This window comes from Pundamilia nyererei, unplaced genomic scaffold (assembly GCF_000239375.1).
Source record: "Pundamilia nyererei isolate P.nyererei 1_Seehausen unplaced genomic scaffold, PunNye1.0 scaffold00187, whole genome shotgun sequence".
Taxonomy (NCBI): Eukaryota; Metazoa; Chordata; class Actinopteri; order Cichliformes; family Cichlidae; genus Pundamilia; species Pundamilia nyererei.
Window position 1 is genome coordinate 694088 of NW_005187588.1, and position 22369 is coordinate 716456.

The 22369-nt window shown below is 40.3% G+C and overlaps 1 protein-coding gene across 4 annotated transcripts; it reads left to right on the top strand.

Annotated features, from left to right (window-relative positions):
* The first annotated feature begins 6436 nt into the window (after window positions 1–6436).
* Window positions 6437–21455, top strand: clockb (clock circadian regulator b). Of its 4 annotated transcripts, none has more exons than XM_005747050.1 (24): window positions 6437–6587; window positions 8390–8481; window positions 8819–8963; window positions 9264–9352; window positions 9881–9940; window positions 10244–10392; window positions 11018–11109; window positions 11316–11405; window positions 11595–11715; window positions 12060–12173; window positions 12444–12562; window positions 12675–12757; window positions 13644–13750; window positions 13855–14002; window positions 14199–14274; window positions 14620–14764; window positions 14927–15030; window positions 16649–16807; window positions 17025–17183; window positions 17832–18020; window positions 18709–18914; window positions 19028–19160; window positions 19746–19880; window positions 20148–21455. In XM_005747050.1, exons 4-24 carry the CDS (start codon window positions 9336–9338, stop codon window positions 20406–20408), a joined length of 2667 nt encoding a protein of 888 aa, XP_005747107.1. In that variant the 5' UTR covers window positions 6437–6587; window positions 8390–8481; window positions 8819–8963; window positions 9264–9335; the 3' UTR covers window positions 20409–21455. The 4 variants fall into 4 exon arrangements, with proteins under 4 accessions (XP_005747107.1, XP_005747108.1, XP_005747109.1 ...); XM_005747051.1 differs by having other exon boundaries at window positions 8822–8963; XM_005747052.1 differs by having other exon boundaries at window positions 6437–6547.
* Window positions 21456–22369: the final 914 nt, after the last annotated feature.

Genomic DNA, 22369 nt, shown 5'->3' on the forward strand with positions numbered 1-22369 from the left:
TATATTACTGTTAGAAGGTAACATGGGGGGAGTTTGGAAATGCAGGTATGCTTAATTGAACAAGACAAAGAGATAATGAATAGAATGGAACATATAGCAACAAGGATGAGGAAATCAACTATGTGATGCTGGAATCCTAAATAATGAAGGCTTGGGGGAAATGAAAAGAAGAAGGAATCAGCTGAAGACGCAAGGAATGAGATGCAATAAAGTTACTGAGGAACCCACAAGGTGATTGACGCGAAGGATGCAGAACAAGTGTTAAAGTGGAACGCTGGAGAAAGCAGGAAGCAAGAAGGAAGACAAAAGCAAGAAAGAAAGAAGGAACAGAACACGTTGAGTAAAGGAAACCCAGAATGTGAACGCTACAAGAAGAGATCAATTACAGAATGACTGAATCGTGCATAATATGCAGGGGTGCTGTGTGAGGGAAAAAGCAGAAAGGAGAGAAAATAATAGATAGGAAAATGTGGATAATCCTTTAAAAAGCAGATAAGGACTAATCTCAATGTACAGTGAGGAAAGCGAAAGTGATGACAGAGAGGAAAGTGGAGGAGAAGTTGGAGTTCAGAAGAAGGAGCTTGACAGCGGGAATAAGAAGCTGAGAGACTGAGAAAAATGAGCCCAGGCAGGAGGAATGAATTAATGAGATATAAGAGAGCTCAAGAAACAGTCCAATATACATACCACATTCTATGAATTATAATTATAATAACAACAAGAGCACTCAGAGAATGCAACACCCCCGGAATAGCAAGGGCTATACTAAAACTCTTTTATGATGTCTTTCGTTTTATGATGTTTTGATTACAGTACGATGACAACGGCTGATTATGGCTTCATTGTGACGCCCCAGGGCGTCGCATTGATCAAATAAAAAGTGTGTTGCACAGCTCTCCCCATGCCCTTTCATATGACACATTACTCAATATGGATTCTTCAAATTTGTTTTACAAGGTCAACTTTGACCTAAAATGCTAATGAAGGTCAACCCAAGTACTCATGTCTCCGAAAGGCTTCATATATTATTGTGAGGTTTGACCCATAAAAATGTTATTCCTTATTTCCTCCTTTGCTCTGATCTTTACAGAATTTTCAACAAAATGATATCAGCTTGAGCTGTTACTGGTATCTACCACTACGCAAAATTTGAAAAAATGATATCTTGCAAACTGTGGATGCTACGCTGCAAACATACAATTACATACTCCCTGCCTTCGAGGGGAGAATAAGTATTATTATTTCAACAGTTGTGACATAAAAAAATTCTTAAATTTGGGATTAATAAAGCATTTATTTTGCATAAATAGAAGGTAACTCAGTTTAGCTCATTATTTTCTGTCATTTGGCTTTTTCATCAGTTCGGTTTAACGTCATCATTGTCAAATATAAAATTCCATCCATCATCATCATCTTTTGCTTATCCGAGTTGCGGGGGAAGAGATATAATCTCTCCAGCGTGTCCTGGTTCTCCCCCGGGGCGTCCTCATGGTGGCACATGCCTGGAACACCTCACCAAGGAAGCGCCCAGGAAGCATCCTTATCAGATGCCCGAACTACGTCAACTGGCTCCTTTCAATGTGGAGGAGCAGCAGCTCTACTCTGAGCCCCTCCTGGATGGGCTGAATTGCTTGACCTATCTCTGAGGAAGAGGCCAACCACCCTTCGGAGGAAGCGCATTTCTGCCGCTTGTATCCGTGATCTCATTCTTTCAGTCAGTACCCACAGCTCGTGACCATGGGCGAAGGTAGGGACGTAGATCGACCGCTAAATTGAGAGCTTTGCTTTTACACTCAGCTCCCTCTTCACCACAACGGACTGGTACAGCCGCAGCATCAATCCGTCTGGCGATCTCCCACTCCCTTCTTCTTTCACTTGTGAACAAGATCCCGAGATACTTAAACTCCTCCACTTGGGGCAGGAGCTCATCCCTGACCTGGGGTGGGCACTCCAGCCTTTTCCAGCTCAGGACCATGGCCTCAGATTGATTGATTTTATGATTGTTTGCGCTGTGAAAACCATTAATGGATGATTGTTTTTATGTTATGTCTTATCATAGCATGTCGTTTTCACCCGGAGGCATTAGTGAGGAATGAGTAATGGACACAGTTACGCTGAATGAAGTCAGCGTGATTAAGAGACCATCAAACTGGTGCATTGCTCATATGGAAGAAAAGGGCAGGTGGACTAGCAGAGACTTGCAGGAAGGGAACATGATAATTGTTTAATTTAGAGGTACTTTTGGTTGTAAAATTATTAAAGTTATAAAAAAAACGTTCCTCTGTTTTTTTCATGTCTCACAATTGAAATCTTTACTCCTGTCATAGAGTTGCTCATAGAAAGGTTTTCACAGGTTTATTTCATAATTTCTTTTTGGTTTTCTTTTTTAGTTTAAAGAAAATATTGCATGTATGTAAATTACGGGTGACACAATGATGGAGTGGTTAGCACTGTCACCTCAGACAGGTTGGAAACTCAAATAGTGGCTTTCATGAAATTGTGTGGGGTTTGCAAGCTCTCCCTGTGTCGGCGTGGATGATAATGTGCTTGTAGAGGAAGTGAACGGGATGGGTTTAAATACCTGGGATAAATGATTCAAAGCAATGGACAGTGTATAACAGAGGTGAAGAAGAAAGTGCAGGCAGGATGGAGATTGTGATTGTATGGGTGATTTGTAACAAACCAAGAGGAGCATAAGTGAAAGGGAAGGTTTACAAGGTGATAGTGAGACCTTCTATGGTTTATGGTTTGTAGACTGTGGCACAGAAAGAAAATCAGGAGGGTGAGCAGACACGGCAGAATTGATCATTGGGACAGCTCAGTTTGAGTGGGTGGGAGACACAGTTAGAGAAAAGGCTCAGATTGTTTCCACATGTGCAGAGGAGGGATAGTGGATGTAAAATATGGAGCTGCGAGGCGAAAGTAAAGGAGGAAGACCACAGAGAAAGTTCGTGGATGTAATGAAGGAGGACATGCAGAGGGCTGGTGTGACAGAGAAGACTGCTATAGATAGGGAGGCAGATGATCTGCTGTGGTGAACCCTAAAGGGAGCAGCTGAATAAGAAAGAAAGAAACAGCAAAATAAATGCACAGAACATAGCACTGTATGAAAGTTATATATGAGTGAATGAGCTTATGGTACTGTTGGATTAAAAAAAATACTTTATTAAGTTTTAGCAAGTAACAAAGAGTCTGACACACATCCAAAAGAATGACCAGCCCACCCAACATCCCACTGCAGTCCTATTACATAGTTAACAAATTCACAAACATAAATAAATAAATAAGTTAACTTGTCATCAACAGCCATCAAGCTAACAATCAGAGATTCTGGGATATTACCGAGTACTCCAGAAGCAAGTATTTAAAGCCAGAAGGTGGATAGTGTAGACAGAGTGACCAGACCCTCAAAAACAATTTGTCATGACTCTTTATAGTCGCTTGTAGTCTTTCATGTGGAAGAGCATTAAAGATTTCCCAGTTCCCAATGGTAACACTAGAACCTTTAATCCAGTTGAGTGAAATACACTTTCTGGCAATTACAGGGAGTGCAGAATTATTAGGCAAATGAGTATTTTGTCCACATCATCCTCTTCATGCATGTTGTCTTACTCCAAGCTGTATAGGCTCGAAAGCCTACTACCAATTAAGCATATTAGGTGATGTGCATCTCTGTAATGAGAAGGGGTGTGGTCTAATGACATCAACACCCTATATCAGGTGTGGATAATTATTATTACAACGTCCTTTCCTTTGGCAAAATGGGTCAAAAGAAGGACTTGACAGGCTCAGAAAAGTCAAAAATAGTGAGATATCTTGCAGAGGGATGCAGCAGTCTCAAAATTGCAAAGCTTCTGAAGCGTGATCATCGAACAATCAAGCGTTTCATTCAAAATAGTCAACAGGGTCGCAAGAAGCGTGAGGAAAAACCAAGGTGCAAAATAACTGCCCATGAACTGAGAAAAGTCAAGCGTGCAGCTGCCAAGATGCCACTTGCCACCAGTTTGGCCATATTTCAGAGCTGCAACATCACTGGAGTGCCCAAAAGCACAAGGTGTGCAATACTCAGAGACATGGCCAAGGTAAGAAAGGCTGAAAGACGACCACCACTGAACAAGACACACAAGCTGAAACGTCAAGACTGGGCCAAGAAATATCTCAAGACTGATTTTTCTAAGGTTTTATGGACTGATGACATGAGAGTGAGTCTTGATGGGCCAGATGGATGGGCCCGTGGCTGGATTGGTAAAGGGCAGAGAGCTCCAGTCCGACTCAGACGCCAGCAAGGTGGAGGTGGAGTACTGGTTTGGGCTGGTATCATCAAAGATGAGCTTGTGGGGCCTTTTCGGGTTGAGGATGGAGTCAAGCTCAACTCCCAGTCCTACTGCCAGTTTCTGGAAGACACCTTCTTCAAGCAGTGGTACAGGAAGAAGTCTGCATCCTTCAAGAAAAACGTGATTTTCATGCAGGACAATGCTCCATCACACGCGTCCAAGTACTCCACAGCGTGGCTGGCAAGAAAGGGTATAAAAGAAGAAAAACTAATGACATGGCCACCTTGTTCACCTGATCTGAACCCCATTGAGAACCTGTGGTCCATCATCAAATGTGAGATTTACAAGGAGGGAAAACAGTACACCTCTCAGAACAGTGTCTGGGATGCTGTGGTTGCTGCTGCACGCAATGTTGATGGTGAACAGATCAAAACACTGACAGAATCCATGGATGGCAGGCTTTTGAGTGTCCTTGCAAAGAAAGGTGGCTATATTGGTCGCTGATTTGTTTTTGTTTTGTTTTTGAATGTCAGAAATGTATATTTGTGAATGTGGAGATGTTATATTGGTTTCACTGGTAAAAATAAATAATTGAAATGGGTATATATTTGTTTTTTGTTAAGTTGCCTAATAATTATGCACAGTAATAGTCACCTGCACACACAGATATCCCCCTAAAATAGCTAAAACTAAAAACTACTTCCAAAAACATTCAGCTTTGATATTAATGAGTTTTTTGGGTTCATTGAGAACATGGTTGTTGTTCAATAATAAAATTATTCCTCAAAAATACAACTTGCCTAATAATTCTGCACTCCCTGTAGAAGAAGCTTCTCCAGAAATCTGTAGTGTGCTAGGTGCAACTCGCTAGAGGGTAGACCTAAGAGGAAAACACCAGGATCTTTAAAAAAAAATAAAAAAAATAAAGAAGCTTATTTTAAACATTCCACTAATTTCCTTAGACATAACTTTCCAGAACCTGGAAATCAATTTAGACTCTTGTGCAAAACATCAGCGGTGATATGCAATCTGTGAACACTATTATACTGAGTCTCTTGCATATGAAGGTACATTTGATCAGGGTTATAGCTTCCTGCCAGTCATCCTCTATTTATTCTGTGCCTAAATCCTTCCCCCACGTATGAGCAATATTTACAGCTCACATCAGAGGAACAGAGAAGGAAGTAGACTAGTGCAGCGGTCCCCAACCCCCGGGCCTCGGACCGGTATCGGTCCGTGTGTCGTTTGGTACCGGTTTTCAGGGTTTTTATCGGTTTTCAGCGTTATTTTGTTATCGTTTTTATCGTTAACTTGGTTTTCCTGGGTCTTTTCACGTGTGTTATGAATAAATCTTCTTTTTTTCGGTACCGGTACTAGTTTTATTTTGTTGTATTTATCCGCGACACCTTAAAGGCCGATATTGTCGGGCATAAATGGTGGTGCAAAAAATGTTGAGGGCCGCTGGACTAGTGAAATAAAATGTCTCCCAGTTTGGTGATATTGTTCAATTTATGGTGTGACACTTTTATATGATTTGTACTGTCTTGATAGCATCTTGTCCATAAAGACAGTAACCAGTATAGTGTAGATATCTATCACTGCAAACACATGAAATTGATGTAGAATTCCAGATTATGCCTCATAAAAAGAATCTCTAAAGCCTAAAAGCACCTTTAGAAAAAGTTAGGGGGAACCTCGACACAAAATACGGACAACGTCATGGCCGTGAATGCCTGCGATTGAATGTCGATAAAAGGGGAACCCCTTGTCATCAGGAGGGCTGTCTTTAACCTGCTTCTACACCCCTGTGGCGACCGTCCAATGTCACATTCACAGTTAATACCGTGCAACCCAAATTACAGCCAGTAGAGATATTATTAGTTTATCAAAATATATTATTTAAATATTGCTATTGAGGTGCTTTTAAAACGCGAGTAAACTGTGTATCTATTTTTATATATCACTATTATCCAGACTGGCGTCAGCCATTTTTAAACATTTTAAATGCCTTAATTTTTAATCGCTACCTCGGTCGCTCGGACAGTGGAGTAGTTTGTCTGGAAAAGCCACATAAAAAAACGCGGAGTCATTTCCCCTTTCGAAGATCACTCAGCGATTCCCTCAGTTTTCCCTCGGCTACTGTACTTGCAAAATAGTGCGCCCTGCTGTCTCTATTGCGCATGACTGTACGTCGTAATATGAAGTAGGCCTCCTGTTTTTCTCCCCAACCCGAAGTCCTCCTGGCCCCCACCACCTCGCTGCAACGCTCACAAGTAAGCAAAACACGGAGGCTGCTCTCGATTATTCGTCAAGGTAAGGGTTTTTAATGCATACGCGAAGCTGGTGGCGGTTACCGATCGTGAAATAGCACGGCAGCCGTGGTTTGTAGACGGTGTTTTCGGCGTGCGGAAGCGGTCGGACTGCAGAGCAGGCTTCGGGACTGTTTCCGCACGCTTGAGGGAGAGCAAGGCCCAGTGACCCACATTTGGAGCAGCCAGTGTCTATGTGTAAGAGTGGGCGAGCGCGTGCGCGTATCCTTGCCAGTGTGTGTGTGTGAGCCCGCGCGCGTGCTCGGGCACAGTGTATGTATGTATGTGTGTATGTACATCTGCCGCGAAAATGTTTCCACCGTCGTTGGTTTTATAGATGTGTCTCCGCGGTGGATAGGCATGTTTTTGTCGGCTTACGCGAGGACCTTGCCCCGCGCGGATGTTCATGCGCGGCGTTTGTGGACCCGACGGTAATATTTTAGATTATTTCATCTTCAGTGTCAGTTGTTGCGTGACAGCTTCGGGCTCGGCGCCAGCTTGCTATGATAGACATATTTTTCCTCTTGTTTATTTTTGACAAATGTGAAATGCTTTACCCGTGAGTGTCATTCAGTGTTTTCGGAGTGTGAGCATGAGGAAACTGGGGCAGTAAGAGCATTAAATCTCTGAGTTAAATTGGCAGTTTTCGGTAGCAAGCTTAGTTAGCCTGCTAGCTAGCTATATGGGTTGCTCTCTTTTAGGTTGTATAACTAACACCTGTGGCATTAAATTGTATATGTTAAACGCTAGCTTGCCTTATCTTATGGCTCGTTGCTGTTTTGGGAGACGGAAAAACATTCGGTCATGTTGCTCATATGAGAGTTAATTCATTGGGAATGGTTTACAACGTCTTCGTCCAATGAAGAAGCTCAGTTTAACGAGGCTTCACTTATTGGCCATGAAGAGAACACCAAGTGCAGGTCAGCATCCCGAAATATAGCCTTGGGACCACCAGTGTGATCTCCTTATGATGGTTTTATACACATGAGGGAGATATGAGAGGGAATCTCCTCTAGTATGCTGTCCGCAGTTGTTAGTGTAGTCTTCGTGACCTCTCTGCCCACACTTATATACAGCAAAATCCTCTTAGAAGGCGTTGATTAAGTGGTGGTCTGTTGTCCCTGTGACGGTGGGACTACTTGACGAGTTTGGAAGCGACTCCTATAGACTAATCTTTTAAGCCTTTAGCAAATGCTGAAATTGATTATTCGACTCTTGTGCATGAGTTTGCTTGTTGAAAAAAGCACTAACACTCACAAGTTATTGCTGTTCAGTTGTGGTGCTGGTTGGTGTTAATGTAAAGAGTAAATCTTTAGACTGTTGTTTTTAATAAAAAAGAAAACGCACACTGAGCATTGATGCGAAGACTAGATTGGTCATAACAGTTTGAGAATCAAAACAACAGAACTGTTGATTAACAGGAAAACAATCAGCAACTACTCTAAGTCATCACCAGTCATTTTTCATGGCAAAATGCCATGGTTATATTGGGTCCAGCACCTCAATTGTGATCATATATCTCTGTAAAATGATTGGACTGTTGCTGAGATAATGGGGTATTTGTTGTTAATTTTTTATTTTTTTTATATGAAAGTAGTATTAAATCCATTTTACTTTTAACCGTTTCTTAGACAGAGCAGACTTGTTTTTGGTGTTTTAGTGGTATGACAAATCTATGTGTAAAAGCTGATTACTTGCAGCTCAGGTTTCCTGTTTTGTACTTTGCAGCAACTAACATCTGCATTTTTCGGGTGACTTCTAGAATTTCTGTGCATGGTAAACAGTGGGTGTATGTTTGTGTTGCAGGTGAGGTGTGGTTTGCACACACAAGATTTGTCAGCAACTCAAAGGCTACGATCTCAAATAGCTAATTATACCAACAAGTGACATTCCAGAAGGTAAGTTACATGATGTAAAACTATTGTAAGTGCAGAAGTAAATTTCATTTCAGGGTATTTTTTTTTGTATTGATTTATGTTATTCACACTTTGAAGATGCTGCCGCATGTTATACTGTAATTTAATAATCTTAATTCATAAAATACATTTATGTCCATAATGTATATTGTACCAAAATTAAAAGGAAGAAACTGATTTTAAAGGGGGAAAAAAGAATAAATAAAAATAAATCTTGGTTTAAGAAATGGCAGACAGTGCACTAGGAGATGGTTATTATGTTTCCAAACTCTCTGGTTGGTCTCCCCATGACCATTAGTTTCTGCTCTGATTTCTCCAGCAGGTTTGCTTGACCACCATGTCCTTCCTGTGGCCTGGTGCCCTCTCATGACCCCAATGACATCAGCTCCACTTTTGACCCCAAACCCCTTCTACAACCCCCTGAGAAAATACGTTAACTGAGCACGTGCATAGGCTGCAGTGAGGTGAGAAGTTAACACACAGACACACAGATTTAATCTGGTGCATGGAAAAGTGTTTATTAAATGTCAGAAATTTTTATTATTTAGTGTGTGCATGCATGTATGGAGATGTAACTGTGTTTTTTTTTTTTTAAAAGAAAGGAACTAGTTAAGAGAAAAGATATGATCTGCAAATGTTATGGTTAGAAAAGGGACTACCCTTTCAGGCTTTCACTTCAAAGCCCCATTTAGTGCCTTCATATACAATATGAAAAATAACTAGGAGTTAAACTAATAAACTACCTGCTCTTTTTGTCTCAACAGGTGGTCTTCCAAATGCCTACCTCACGCCTAAAGAACAAATCACTGCAGCCACAGCCCTGATTAGCAGCCACCATGACATCAAGCATGGGGTATAATGCTGCACACAACACCTCAAAATGTTGTGTCTGCTGTATACAGAATATGTTCATAGTCACATGTACAAAATCACAAAATATATGTATATAACATCTGGCTCAAAAATTAAAACTCATTATTTTAACTCTTTATATTTCTTTACTTTTGAAAGAATATTTTTTCATTTAAAGAAAGAAAGTTATGGATAGCATCTATGAGTCCCCATCAAATGATTTTTTTGACCTATATTAATTGAAACGTAGTACACAAATGCGCTTAATCTTCTTGGCAAACAAAACACATTCCTTCTACTGCTCTCTCTCGCTCTCTCTCTCTCTCTCACCCGTTTTCTGTGTGACCCAAAAATAAACCTGCTGCTGGCATGTACAATAGGAATTCTCTCATTAGCCAACATCAGTCATTGGTTATTATTAACAATGCATACCTGCCTTCAAGGCCACCGCACATGCAGGAAAACGTAAACAAGTAAGTCTTGAAAGCTGTGAATGGCTGTAAATATGTTTGCTTTCTTCCTTCTTTAGGGATGATTGTAGCATCTTTGATGGGTTGATGGAAGAAGATGAAAAGGACAAAGCAAAACGGTAAGATAAACATGCTGGAGAGGAGATTAGTCTAGTATGGACTTAAAAAAGTCATAGAATATTGATTAAACATGAGTTAGTACATTTTTGTTAATACACAGTGTCAGAGCTGACTTTGTCCTAATGCCATTCACACAACAGTCATTCTGCCTTGACTTTCACATAACCAGGGACACTTATAATAAAGTTACATTACTATTTTTTTAAAGGTTGTGTTTTTAAAGTCCAGTCAAAACACTGGATGAAAACAGAACCAAATAAAATGTCTTAAACCTTCTATTTCAAAACTATTTTTGCTTGCAGCGTGTCCCGTAACAAGTCTGAGAAGAGACGGCGAGACCAGTTCAATGTCCTCATCAAGGAACTCGGCACAATGTTGCCTGGCAACACTAGAAAGATGGACAAGTCCACCATCCTGCAGAAAAGCATCGACTTCCTGTGTAAACACAAAGGTCAGAGCTTTCTGCCGTGCTCGTCTCACTTCCTGTTTTTGCTAAACACCTCACAGGGTGGATGTTTTTTGTATATTTAGCTTGATCATTCCGATTTAGCCACACTTATCAGGGTTTGCTTACCTTCATCACTAGAAAGCGAAAGCATGTTTTTATTGCCTTTTTATGAGACATTGGTGCTGGAATTTTACATTACAAAATGGTAACTATTTGAACCAGTTGTGTATTTTTGACCTAACAAGTTATTCTTAAAGTAAATCTACCTTTATGTCTTTTAATAATTATAAGGGTTTCAGCAGTTTTAACTTTTTATGAATACTGATATTGTGTTTATGTTAAATTATTTCATCACTGTTTATAGGTCAATGATCCTTTTGTTTTTATCTAGTGTCATTGACTTGCAAGATAATAAAATACCAGCTTCCGCCTAGTATGTTTTTAACTGTCTTGTTTTCATACTGGACATAGCAGTCTCAAAACATTTTTCCACCCAGTTGTTTACTGTTAACTTTATGCTGTTTTTGTTGTCTTTTTACATGCCCTCACCTCTCGTGCTCTTATTCTTCCTCGACGTTTTCCACTATGTCTGTATTAAGTTCTGACTGAATTCTCTGTCCTTCACCAGAGATTGCAGCTCAGTCTGAGTCAAGTGAGATCAGGCAAGACTGGAAGCCTCCATTTCTTAGCAATGAGGAATTCACCCAGCTCATGCTGGAGGTCAGAAATCTTAGGTTTCGTTCTGTAATCCTGTTTGTTGTGTAAAAACACAGGCACTTGACCCACAGTTGTATTAATGCAGTGGTCAGTGTCACCTCATTTTGTACAGTATAGTTATATCTGAAGTTAAATTTACAATTTTAAGTTTGTCCTTATGGGATTTGACACTGTTTTTATTTTTATTTTTTATTTTTATTTTTTAACAGGCTCTTGATGGGTTCTTTATAGCAATAATGACTGATGGCAACATCCTCTACGTGTCTGAGAGTGTCACTTCACTACTAGAACACCTCCCGGTAAATCACCTCCCCCTGCAACCGTGTCTGTATTAGTCATACACTTTATTATAACAAAAGCTTTCATAGGATCTTTTGTGTGGTTCAGATTAAACATGTCAGGCTGACCAGTGTGTATTGAAAAGGGCTTGTCTTCATTTGTATTCCTCTTGAATGTGTGTGTGTGCCTGTGTGTGGGTGTTTTATCAGGCGGATTTGGTGGACCAGAACCTGTTAAACTTCCTGCCGGTTGGGGAACACTCCGAAGTGTACAAGGCTCTGTCCACACACCCCTCTGAGCTAGAGAACCTTAGCACTGATTACCTAAAGTGTGAGTAACACACCGTCATCTTGTACCATAAAACCTGCTTATTTGAAATGATATGGTTTACAATTTTTTTTTTTGTATGTCTGATGATTAAACAGGATTATTTATTATTATCAGATTAAAAATGCTCACAAGTAAAAGTATTTCTCAAATAAATTGATAAATAAATAATGTTAAAAAGGATTCAAATTTCATAAACGTCACCATAGTGTGAAGACGCGGCTTGTCAGAGTGAAGCTGCTGGACTGGACATGAACTTTGTGGAGCACATGAACAGCATGTTTTTACAAGCAGTTGTATTTTTTTTTCCTTGGTAATTATAATCTCTTTTTCTTTTTTGTCTCCAGCTAAGAATCACATGGAGTTCTGCTGTCATATGCTGCGAGGGGCCATTGACCCCAAAGAATCCCCTGTTTATGAATATGTTAAGTTCATCGGCAACTTCAAGTCTCTCAATAACGGTATGTCCCTCGCACTGCATGTGAGGAATTTCAGAAGATGTTTTTTTTTTTTTTAAATACTATTTTCCAAACAAGCTTGCATGTATAGATACAAACTAGCAATAAACTTGTGTGTTAAACCCATTAAATGTTAAAGTCAAAAAGTGGAAAATAAGCATATTTTTAAGATATCAATCATTTACTAGCCTAGAAAGATATTATTCTGTGTACTGCTCTGTGAACCACATTTTATATTCTTTGACATGCTGAGTAAGTAACACTGTTGTGCAGTTCCCAATGTGACTAGGAACGGTCTGGCAGGGGTGTTACAGCGGTCGCTACAACCTGCCTTTGATGACCAGGTGTGCTTTGTAGCCACGGTCCGGCTAGCTAAGCCTCAGTTTATCAAGGTATTATTCAGACATGAACTGACTTTACTCATTAGACTGTTATGTATTTATTTGTCAATTAGCTATTAATTATCTCTCAAAACATCTAATTTTCACAATTTTATTTTCATAGGAAATGTGTACGGTGGAGGAGCCCAATGAAGAGTTCACATCGAGACACAGTCTAGAATGGAAATTCCTCTTTTTAGACCATCGGTAGGCAGATCTAGTTCTTCTCCTGTATACTCAATCACAACGGGTTGTTGGGTGGTTGAGTTGCACCCACATGGCTGCTGTCTTATATAGATGGCTGAAACACACATTCACACACTTTATGATTGGTCAGTTTAGCAAATGTGAGACTTTATTCATGCATCTAACCTCTTAAGTTCTGTCTTCATTCATTATTGACAAATTTAAATGTGAACTAGAGGATAGTACGGTCTTTTTCCAGGTCATAGTTCAAATATGTTTCATTTCAGTTCTTCACAAACTGTGTTCTTGTTCTTCAATTTATTTCTCCATTGAGATCTTCCTCCACACTTCTAGTTTCACTTTTCAGGACACTAGAAGTTAAGAAATCATAGAAAATAAATAAACAAATCATAAATAAAATAAATGAGGGCGGCACGGTGGTTAGCACCGTTGCTGCACAGCAAGAAGGTCCTGAGTTCAATTCCACCATCAGGCCGGGGTCTTTCTGTGTGGAGTTTGCATGTCCTCCTCGTGTTTGCGTGGGTTCTCTCCGGGTACTCCGGCTTCCTCCCACAGTCCAAAAACATGCAGTTAGTGGGGATAGGTTAATTGGTCAATCTAAATTGCCCATAGGTGTGAATCTGTGAGTGAATGTGACTGGTTGTCTGTGTCTCTATGTGTTAGCCCTGCGACAGACTGGCGACCTGTCCAGGGTGTACCCCGCCTCTCGCCCTATGAAACCTGGGATAGGCTCCAGCACCCTCCGCGACCCTGAAAAGGAGAAGCAGAAGCGAATGGATGGATAAATAAAATAAATAAATGTACATGAAAACAAAGCGTTTCTCTAGAAAAAGTATCCGTTCAGCAATTTTACATCAGAGTAAGAAAATTCTTTTACCTTTTACAGAGCGCCACCGATTATAGGCTACCTGCCTTTTGAGGTTTTGGGGACATCAGGGTACGACTATTACCATGTGGACGACCTGGAGACGCTAGCGAAATGTCACGAACACTGTGAGCACTTACTTTAAGTCAAACTAGCAAAAATCTTTTGTAAAAGCCTTTTTCTGAGTGTTTTTGGTAACATCTTTGGCTTTTTCTGCCCCGCTTCTGTTCAGTAATGCAATATGGTAAAGGGAAGTCATGCTACTACCGTTTCCTGACGAAAGGTCAACAGTGGATCTGGCTGCAGACACACTACTACATCACCTACCATCAATGGAACTCTCGACCTGAGTTTATTGTCTGCACGCACACAGTAGTCAGGTACAAGTATGTTTATTTTATTCCCCTTTTCCAGAAGATTGCTGATCACTGGACTTTTTCAGGAACAATGTTGAGTTTGTGTTAACAAAAGACTCTTTATGTATCTATTTTTATAATGTTTTTATTGGTCAACCATCTTCTCAAACCCCCCCCCCCCCCCTTTTTTGTTTGTTTTTGTTTTTGGTCTAAAATGCAGCTATGCAGAGGTGAGGGCAGAACAGCGCAGAGAGCTCGGCATCGAGGAGGCAAATCCAGAAGTCACTGCAGATAAGGTGAGAGATAAATAAAACATGTAGCACGGTCCTTATAATTCCAAACATGTCAAGCACAGGAGTAAAATTTAGTCTAAAAACAATGTTGTGGTAGAAGTTGTTGCGTAAGACTAACTGAAACAGATGAAAGCAAAAATACCAGAAATATATTACATGTTGAAGTACAATATTCAGCTTCATTAGGAGCTGTTACAATGTTAGATTATGAAATTTATGCTTCAGATTTTCTGCTGGTACCTCAATTACCTTTTAGGCCTGTAATTTCCACTTGTATGCACTCCATTAGATACAATGGATAGGCTTTCTTGTTTTTTTTAAATCTTTGGTATTTTCTTATTTTTCCAGAGTCAAGACTCTGGCTCAGAGTCACAGCTCAATACGTCCAGCCTGAAGGAGGCACTGGAGCGATTTGACCACAGTAGAACACCTTCGACTTCCTCGCGGAGTTCCCGCAAGTCCTCATCGCATGTGTCTGACAACACCTGCACTTGTAAGGACACCCACAGTTGCACAAGTAATGTGACATACACTGACATACTGTTAAGGGGAGGTGGTGACATATCCTCTCTGTATTAAAATTCAGTGGCTAACTCCTGTAGTAAAGTGATATCATCTAAAAATAACCATTGACCACCAATTACTTTCTCTGCAGCGACAGCTCCCAAGTTACACATGGACACGGCCACGCCCCCTCGGCAATCATTAGCATCCACCATGGAGATGACATCACAGCGCCGGTCATCTATCAGCAGCCAGGTGAGACAGGACACAGCTAGCTAATGCATAGAAAATCCTTACAAAACTACTTCTGGCCATAACTAACACAGAAATTGGTCCAGAAAACACTGTTTTCTTTTTTGTTTTATGGATTGGCATATCTGGTTCCTGGTGGAACTTTTGTGCTTTACTATTTCCTGAAGCTTTCTTACGTAATCTGAGCACTAAGCGCAGACAAACGCTTCCGACTTCAAGAACAGTGTTAATTCTGCTGACTAATAAATAATAAGTAAAGTGCTATACAAATGCAGGCCATTTACTATTTTAATAATTTTCATCATAGTTTTTGTCAACAACCTGTTTCTCCCTGACGAAAACAAAATCACTAAAATAAAAACGAATGCCTGAGGATAAAAACTGCGATGAAATCCACGGACACTTGTACCAACGAATAAAAACGAGATGAAAATGTTCTGAGAGGCGGGGCGAGTTTTGGAAGTGATCCTGTCAGTATTCTCTGTGTACATCAAGGTTGGATGCACAGAATTTGATCTGCCCTCAACAAACAGGGTGTGGAGGAAGCTCCCATGCCTCTGTTTCTCATGAAAACATGACAAAATTTAGAGCAGACATATGGACACATTTCGCTTTTTAAGTCTGGGAAAATAAGATGCTTTGCAAACCTTGTGGAGTAAAAACACAAACTTTTACACTTTATATTTTAGGCAAAAAAATCAACTTCACATTTAGGTTTTGATAATCTTGTGATATGTAGTTGACCCTAAACTTAGATCCCTAAATTATAACTAAAACTAAATGACTCTTCAGGCAAAAATTCTAAAAAAATTGCTGTCACAAAAACACTTGTTAAAGACAGAGAGCTAAACCAGAGTTACAGTGAAGGCCTGAAAGAGCATCACTGGGGAAATTATAAAGCATCTTTTCAGCTGCTTAAAGTCTGGGCTGTACATAAAACCTGTACGCGAGTTTAAATTTCCATCATATCACATTATGTTGAATGTGACCTGATTTTACCACCATAATTTTCAATACATGTAATCAAATTTCTCAGCTACAGTTTTGATTTCAAACTTCAATGGAGAGCAACGGGCAAGGTTAATATGCAGATGAGGTTTCAGTAGGCCAGCGGTTAGCATCAAGACAGTACTGCAGTGTTAGCTGGGATGGTGAGAGGTTCATTGTTTTGCATCTTCACTTCAACAATCTTTCAATCAAAAATACATAATTACCATAAAATCTGTGTTTTTCAACTTACTAAAGTTGGTGTGCTTTGAATGGGCGTTAAGCGGCGTCAAAACTCAGAGATGTGCGTCGCACTGTTGCCTCACAGCAAGAAAGTTCCTGGTTTAAACCTCAGCTAGGGACTTTCTGTGTGGAGTGTGCATATTTTCTCTGTTCCTGTGTGGGTTTCCTCCGGGTAGTCTGGCTTCCTCTCACAGTCCAAAAACATGAATACTAGGTTAACTGTTATTCTAAATTTTCCTGTGTAGATGTATGCATCTGTAAAATTAGAAAAACACTATATAAATGCAACTGTATTTCAGTTTTAAGTCTTGAACATGTGCATATAAAGTGGTGTAATACAATGGAAAATTCATGCCTGTAATCATAGTTTTTGTTTTCATTATATTTGCAGTCTATGAGCTCTCAGACTACAGGGCAGAGTGTAGCTCCTGGTATGATCAATCAGCAGCAGCAGCAACAACAGCAGCAGCAACAACAACAACAACAACAGCAACAGCAACAGCAACAACAGCAACAACAACAACAGCAGCAGCTCCAGACAAATGTGCAGGTGAGACATAATTATGTGGAGAAGAGCTCAAATGGTTTGTTGACAACAGGTTAATTGGTGACAAACGTTTTTTCAAATGCTTGTATAATGTGGACTCTGAGGTCTTGGACCTTGTGGCATTTAATTAACTGTGCAACCCAACTATGGAGTTCGATTAGCCAGTGTATCCTAATTGCATACACATTGCACAGCTTGTTCTTTTTCTCTCCGTCTGCAGCCAGTGATGGAGTTCTCAGCGCAGGTGAATGCCATGCAGCACTTAAAGGAGCAGCTGGAGCAGAGGACCAGAATGATCCAGGCTAACATTCAGCGGCAGCAGGAGGAGCTCAGACACATCCAGGAGCAGCTGCAGAGAGTCCAGGGGCAGGGTATACAGGTAGGCTGTAGATGCGTATGCAAGATTACTTTTAGGTCAGCACTGCTTTATGACATAAAAGCCTTTTCTTACGGCAGGTGTGTTTAAGTCCACTTTACTCAGTGTCTATTTATATCTCTAGTGCAACTTACCTTGTGTCATCCTCTATTACTTTGCTTTATTTCTCTCTATTCATAACTCTTTCTTTGTCTTCATGTCGAAGTTAACATCTGTATATTGAGAAAATGGTGTGTATGACTGCACCTAGTGTTTACAGCAAAATAAAATTAATTATAACAATAAACCAACAGGGTGGATTCTGTTGACAGGATACAGATAGAGCCAAGGAGTAGTATTAATGTAATATTTTCCACATGTGGAAAAAAAATCATTTAATCGAACAAGAAATGTGACCTCTGTTCAGACCAAGTAGGTGAATGCTGTACCTGGTTTTGCTTGACCTAGATCAGGACTGGAATCCTGCATGCATTATATATTTCTTCTATTCATAGAAAACAGTAAACTGCCATCTCCTGATTGTGTAAAGATAATTTATTTCTGTTGATTATTCTGTTGTCACGCACAGATTTGGTAAAAGTAACACACACACATTGTAAATCTCCTTACTATCTGAATGTGGCCTGACGTTTCATGTGTCCATTCTAATAGATGTTGCTGCAGCAGCAGGGTGGACCCATGAATGTACAGCTTCCTCAAGTAGGATCAGTCCAGCAGACAACTACGTTGACCAATCAGGTCCAGCAAACAATCCATTCGGGAACTCAGCAGCTCACCATCCAGCAGCAGGCTCCTCCCACTCAACAGAGCTTACAACAGCAGACCAACACCCTTACGCAGGTGCGATACCGGCAGACACACGCAAGCAGACAGGCTATGGAAATACTATGAAAATGGTTTTGAAAGTTCCGATCAGATGAAAATGTTTGTCTGTTTCTTTTGCATGTCCATGATTTTGTCATTTCCTTTTAATCTCAGAAGTTGCCTGTGTGTGCATGTAGTCTTCTTTCAGTGTTCTCTGTGAACAATAATCTTACCTAAATTTGGGACAGTATTAGTCACTTTTATGCAGATATTACAGTGCTATGCTGTGAGGATAAAATGTTAAAATCTCATGCTGTTTGCATTTTTAATAATGTGACACTTTAGGGGTCACTCAGTGGTAGTGGAGGCTTTCATTAAACCCCGCCTTTCCTCTGAATAGACACAGTTTAAATTTCCATGTTGTGAATTATTGATTATCTCATGCAATTTTGAAGTCAGCTCAAAATGGTGAGTGTGACAGCAGCAAGACATTTCACCGATTTCATTTTTGTGTCTCAAAGTTAGAAGACACAAAACTTACGAAAAACCACTTTGACTTACATGCTGATTTATTTTGTGTTATGTGTAAATTTCACACATGACAGCGTAAAAGTGGGGAAAGTGAAACTGGAGAACGAATCCACAGAAAATCTTTAAATAATCTTGTTAATGCTTCGTTAATTTAAAAGACAATGTCATGGCCTTTGCTGTTGCTCCTCTGTAGCCCCAGCGTCAGACTCAGCAAGCTTCTCAGCCTCAGCCCCAACCTCAACCCCAGACCCAGGGCTCTGTATCTGCTCCTTTATACAACACAATGATGATTTCCCAGCCAGGACAGCCAAATGTGCTGCAGATCAGCACCAGCCTGCCGCAGAATAACACCCAGCAAGGCACAGCTGTGGCCACTTTCACCCAGGACCGACAGATCCGGTTAGTGCAGAACAATCGAACCTGATTCCCATTATAATGACAATCTGACAGTTTGTACATTTGAAAAGCTGATATTTACTATGATGGATAAATCTATCTATTTCTTTCTCCAGCTTCCCAGCAGGGCAGCAGCTTGTGACCAAGCTTGTGACAGCTCCAATGCATGCATGTGGTGCAGTCATGGTTCCCACTTCTATGTTTATGGGGCAGGTGGTTACCGCATACAACCCATTTGGGAGCCAGCAGGTAAACACAGTTTGAATGAAGTCTGTTTCTTTTGTTTTACCTCTCTCTGTCTAAGATCAAAACTATTTGGAGTGAAGCCCATTTAAATAATTATATCTGAGCCACTCAGGGCTGACAAACTGCTCCTGGCATAGTAAAATGTGTGTTCTTTAACGCTTGGTGTAATGATTCTGGCACAGTAGCTTTGAAAATGCTCGTTAGCAATAATTTTCTAGGTGTTTGTAACTGAAATGAAAAGGGGAGGGGGGAAAAAGACTAGTTAACGCAACAGTGTGGGTCTGGAAGTATTTAACGAAGAGATTCAGGATGATAGAAAAAGTATTTTGGGTTTTAAAAAAAAAAACAGCATAACCCTTTTAATAATTAATTGAAACTCAAAAGCACGCTTGAAAAACCAAAGACTTGCAGGTTGTTGGGTAATTACTTAAATAATGAAAAAATGGCACACATCTTAATAATTGATAACGATAAAACTAAGAGTAGCTGCTCATTCACCCTGAAAGCAGTAAGTGAGTGAACTTTTTAATTCATTTTTATTCCTTTACCTCAACATATTCCCTTTGTTAACCCTCTGTACCACTTCAGCAAGGGGGGCAGACCCAAACGCTGACTCTGCAGCCGGCCCAAGCACCTCAAGGACAACCAGACGGCCAAAACCAGACAGCTGTAGTGGCACAAAGCAACCAGCAGGGGCAGCAGCAACAACAGCAATTCCTACAGGTATCACTAGAGGGCAGAAGATGTCATTGATTTAAAATATTGTAGAGGCATGGTATGATAGGATAGCATTCATGTTTAATTTTACTGTACAGATATTTCATTTTTATGATATTGCGAATAATTATGAAATTATATGAAGTGTGTCTTAAGTGTACGGAGTGTCATTTACACTTGTAAATGTTTAAGACTTTCAGTGACACTAGAGAATGAGCAGAGGGAGAAGAATTTCCTTCATTGTCTAATATCATTGCATTGTCTTGCTGCCAGGGCCCTCGTCTTCTCCACAACAACCAGTCTACGCAGCTGATCCTGCAGGCAGCTTTCCCACTCCAACAGCAGGGAACCTTCACCCAGGCAACACATCCACAGCAGCAACAGCAACTGCAGCAGCAACAACAACCGCAGCAACAGCAGCAACAACAATCTCACCACCAGAGGCACCAGCAGCAGCTTAAACCACAGCCCCAGAAACAGCAGAAAGCCCCGTCATCGCACAGGACTGACGCTGTCAGCAGCCAACAGCAGTGAAGCGAGGAGGGGAGTGTGTACAGCGAGAACATGTGGGGAATTGGAACTCTTAAGGGATTGTTGCATACGTTTGTTTTTTTTGTTTGTTTGTTTTTCCCCCCCCGAAATCGTTCCTTCATCTGAAAGAAACAAATCATAGGAAAGAGGAAAATGAGTCCACAAGGAACTCACCAAAAGACTGTCACCATGGCAACAGGATGGATTCAAATCCCCATTTCCTCTCATGAGAAGCAGTGTTGTGAGGGAAGCTTCAGTTTCCGTGAAAACCTGAATTAATTACTTTATGGTCACTTTTTTTGTTTTTTGTTTTTTTTCTGAGAAGCGTGTCAAAGCGAACTGGCCTTGTACAGATTTACTGTATGATACAAACAAAAACTTGTAAATATCCACCATAGCCTAACAGAAAACAGAAATGTAGTATTTTATATGATTGCATGGAAAAAATAACTGTGTAAGCTTTTATTAGTTGCTTTAAAAACAAACAAAAAAAAAACCAACATAACTTTTTACTTTGGTCAAGTGTGGTCAAAGATGGAGCACTGACTCCTCTTAGACCTCCCCGCTCTACCACCACCACCACCACCCCTCCCAGGAAAAAAAAATTAAGTCCAGAACAAGGTTTTAAAGTTCTGAGTGTTTTAAAAAATGGTTGGGCTTGGGTGTTTTTTGTGGAAGTTGTTTTTTGAACACTGTGTCTCTGAGACAAAAAAAGGCTCTCTTTCTAATTACAGATCATGTTTGGCAAGAAACTAGATTACAGTTTAACTGTATTATTTACAGGATAATTACTGTACATATGACGGGTTTAGTGATTCCAAGTGCCAATAACATAGTCAAAATTTTTTTTACTTTAAATTTCAAACAGACTATTCAAAGGCCTATATTTTCCAACAAGATATTACCCCTATTAAAATTAATGCGTGTGTATATAGTAGGGATTATTTTTTAAAAGTTAAAGAGCCCTATATGTAACAAAACAGTATATCCTCAAGCTCCTCAACTTTAGCACTTAACGTGGTTGTGTACGATAAATCACTGTCGACCCTGTTGTTTGTAATCTGTGGTGTGATTCTTTGAGCTAATGAGTGTTTCTGAGAAAACAATCTTTGTGTGAATGAGTGAACACGAGTGTCTGTGGCTGGTGTGTGTGTGTGTGTGTTGCCCCTTGTGTCTTACAATAATTGACTTAGTAAAGGGTTTGAAGTTGTTGGATGGTACTTGTATTCTCAGGAATGTGGAAAGTTTTTGCTTCTGCCTCAGTCTGGAACCAGACCAGAAGGATTAGACAGTGATGCTGCAAAGACCATAGGAAGAAGATTCATAAAGGAAGTGGTGACTGAATCAAATTTGCCCCAGATTTCTTTAGAGCCTTCGTTGTTTTTTTATCAAAGCATATAAAAATATGCTGGTGGGTTTTTTTTGTTGTTTTTGTGGGGGTAGATGTTGAGACGCAGTAGAGCAGAATTGCAGAGAAATCCTTCTGTTGTCACTCTTATTGGAATAGGCTAACCTCACGCTACCCAAGCATCTGAATTTCAGCTGACTATCTTAAGGTCTCCTGTATCATCAGTGTTTCGTCCTTCTTCCTAGGCCTCAGAAAACCTCATGCAGTCCAGTTCACTTGACTCTCGGTTCTCAAATAGCAGTCAAAAACCAGGACAGGGTCCCGCTCCACTTTAAATGGTTTGGGCTCAGCCTGTGTACTTCAGTGATTAAGCCATATCATACAGAAAAGCCTTGGTTTGGAGGAAGTGAAATGTTGGCAAAGGAGCATTTAGAATGTGTTTTGTCTCAGAGTGTAGTAAAAGTGTGCATGTGGGTTTGTGTGAATATAACATCTCCTGTCCTTGATCCTACTTCTTATATCACTTGGGGGTCAGTATTTCTTTCCCCTGGCGATAGCCAATCAGTTCTTGCGTTGCAGTATAAAGGAATTGTAATTTTCAAGGAACGTCTGCTCT

Excerpts from the sequence above, each read along its gene's own strand:
- clockb (XM_005747050.1), top strand. Across the intron at positions 11,110-11,315 it reads TCACCCAGCTCATGCTGGAG|GCTCTTGATGGGTTCTTTAT; the intron begins GTCAGAAATCTT and ends ATTTTTTAACAG. Across the intron at positions 14,275-14,619 it reads CAGAAGTCACTGCAGATAAG|AGTCAAGACTCTGGCTCAGA; the intron begins GTGAGAGATAAA and ends TTATTTTTCCAG.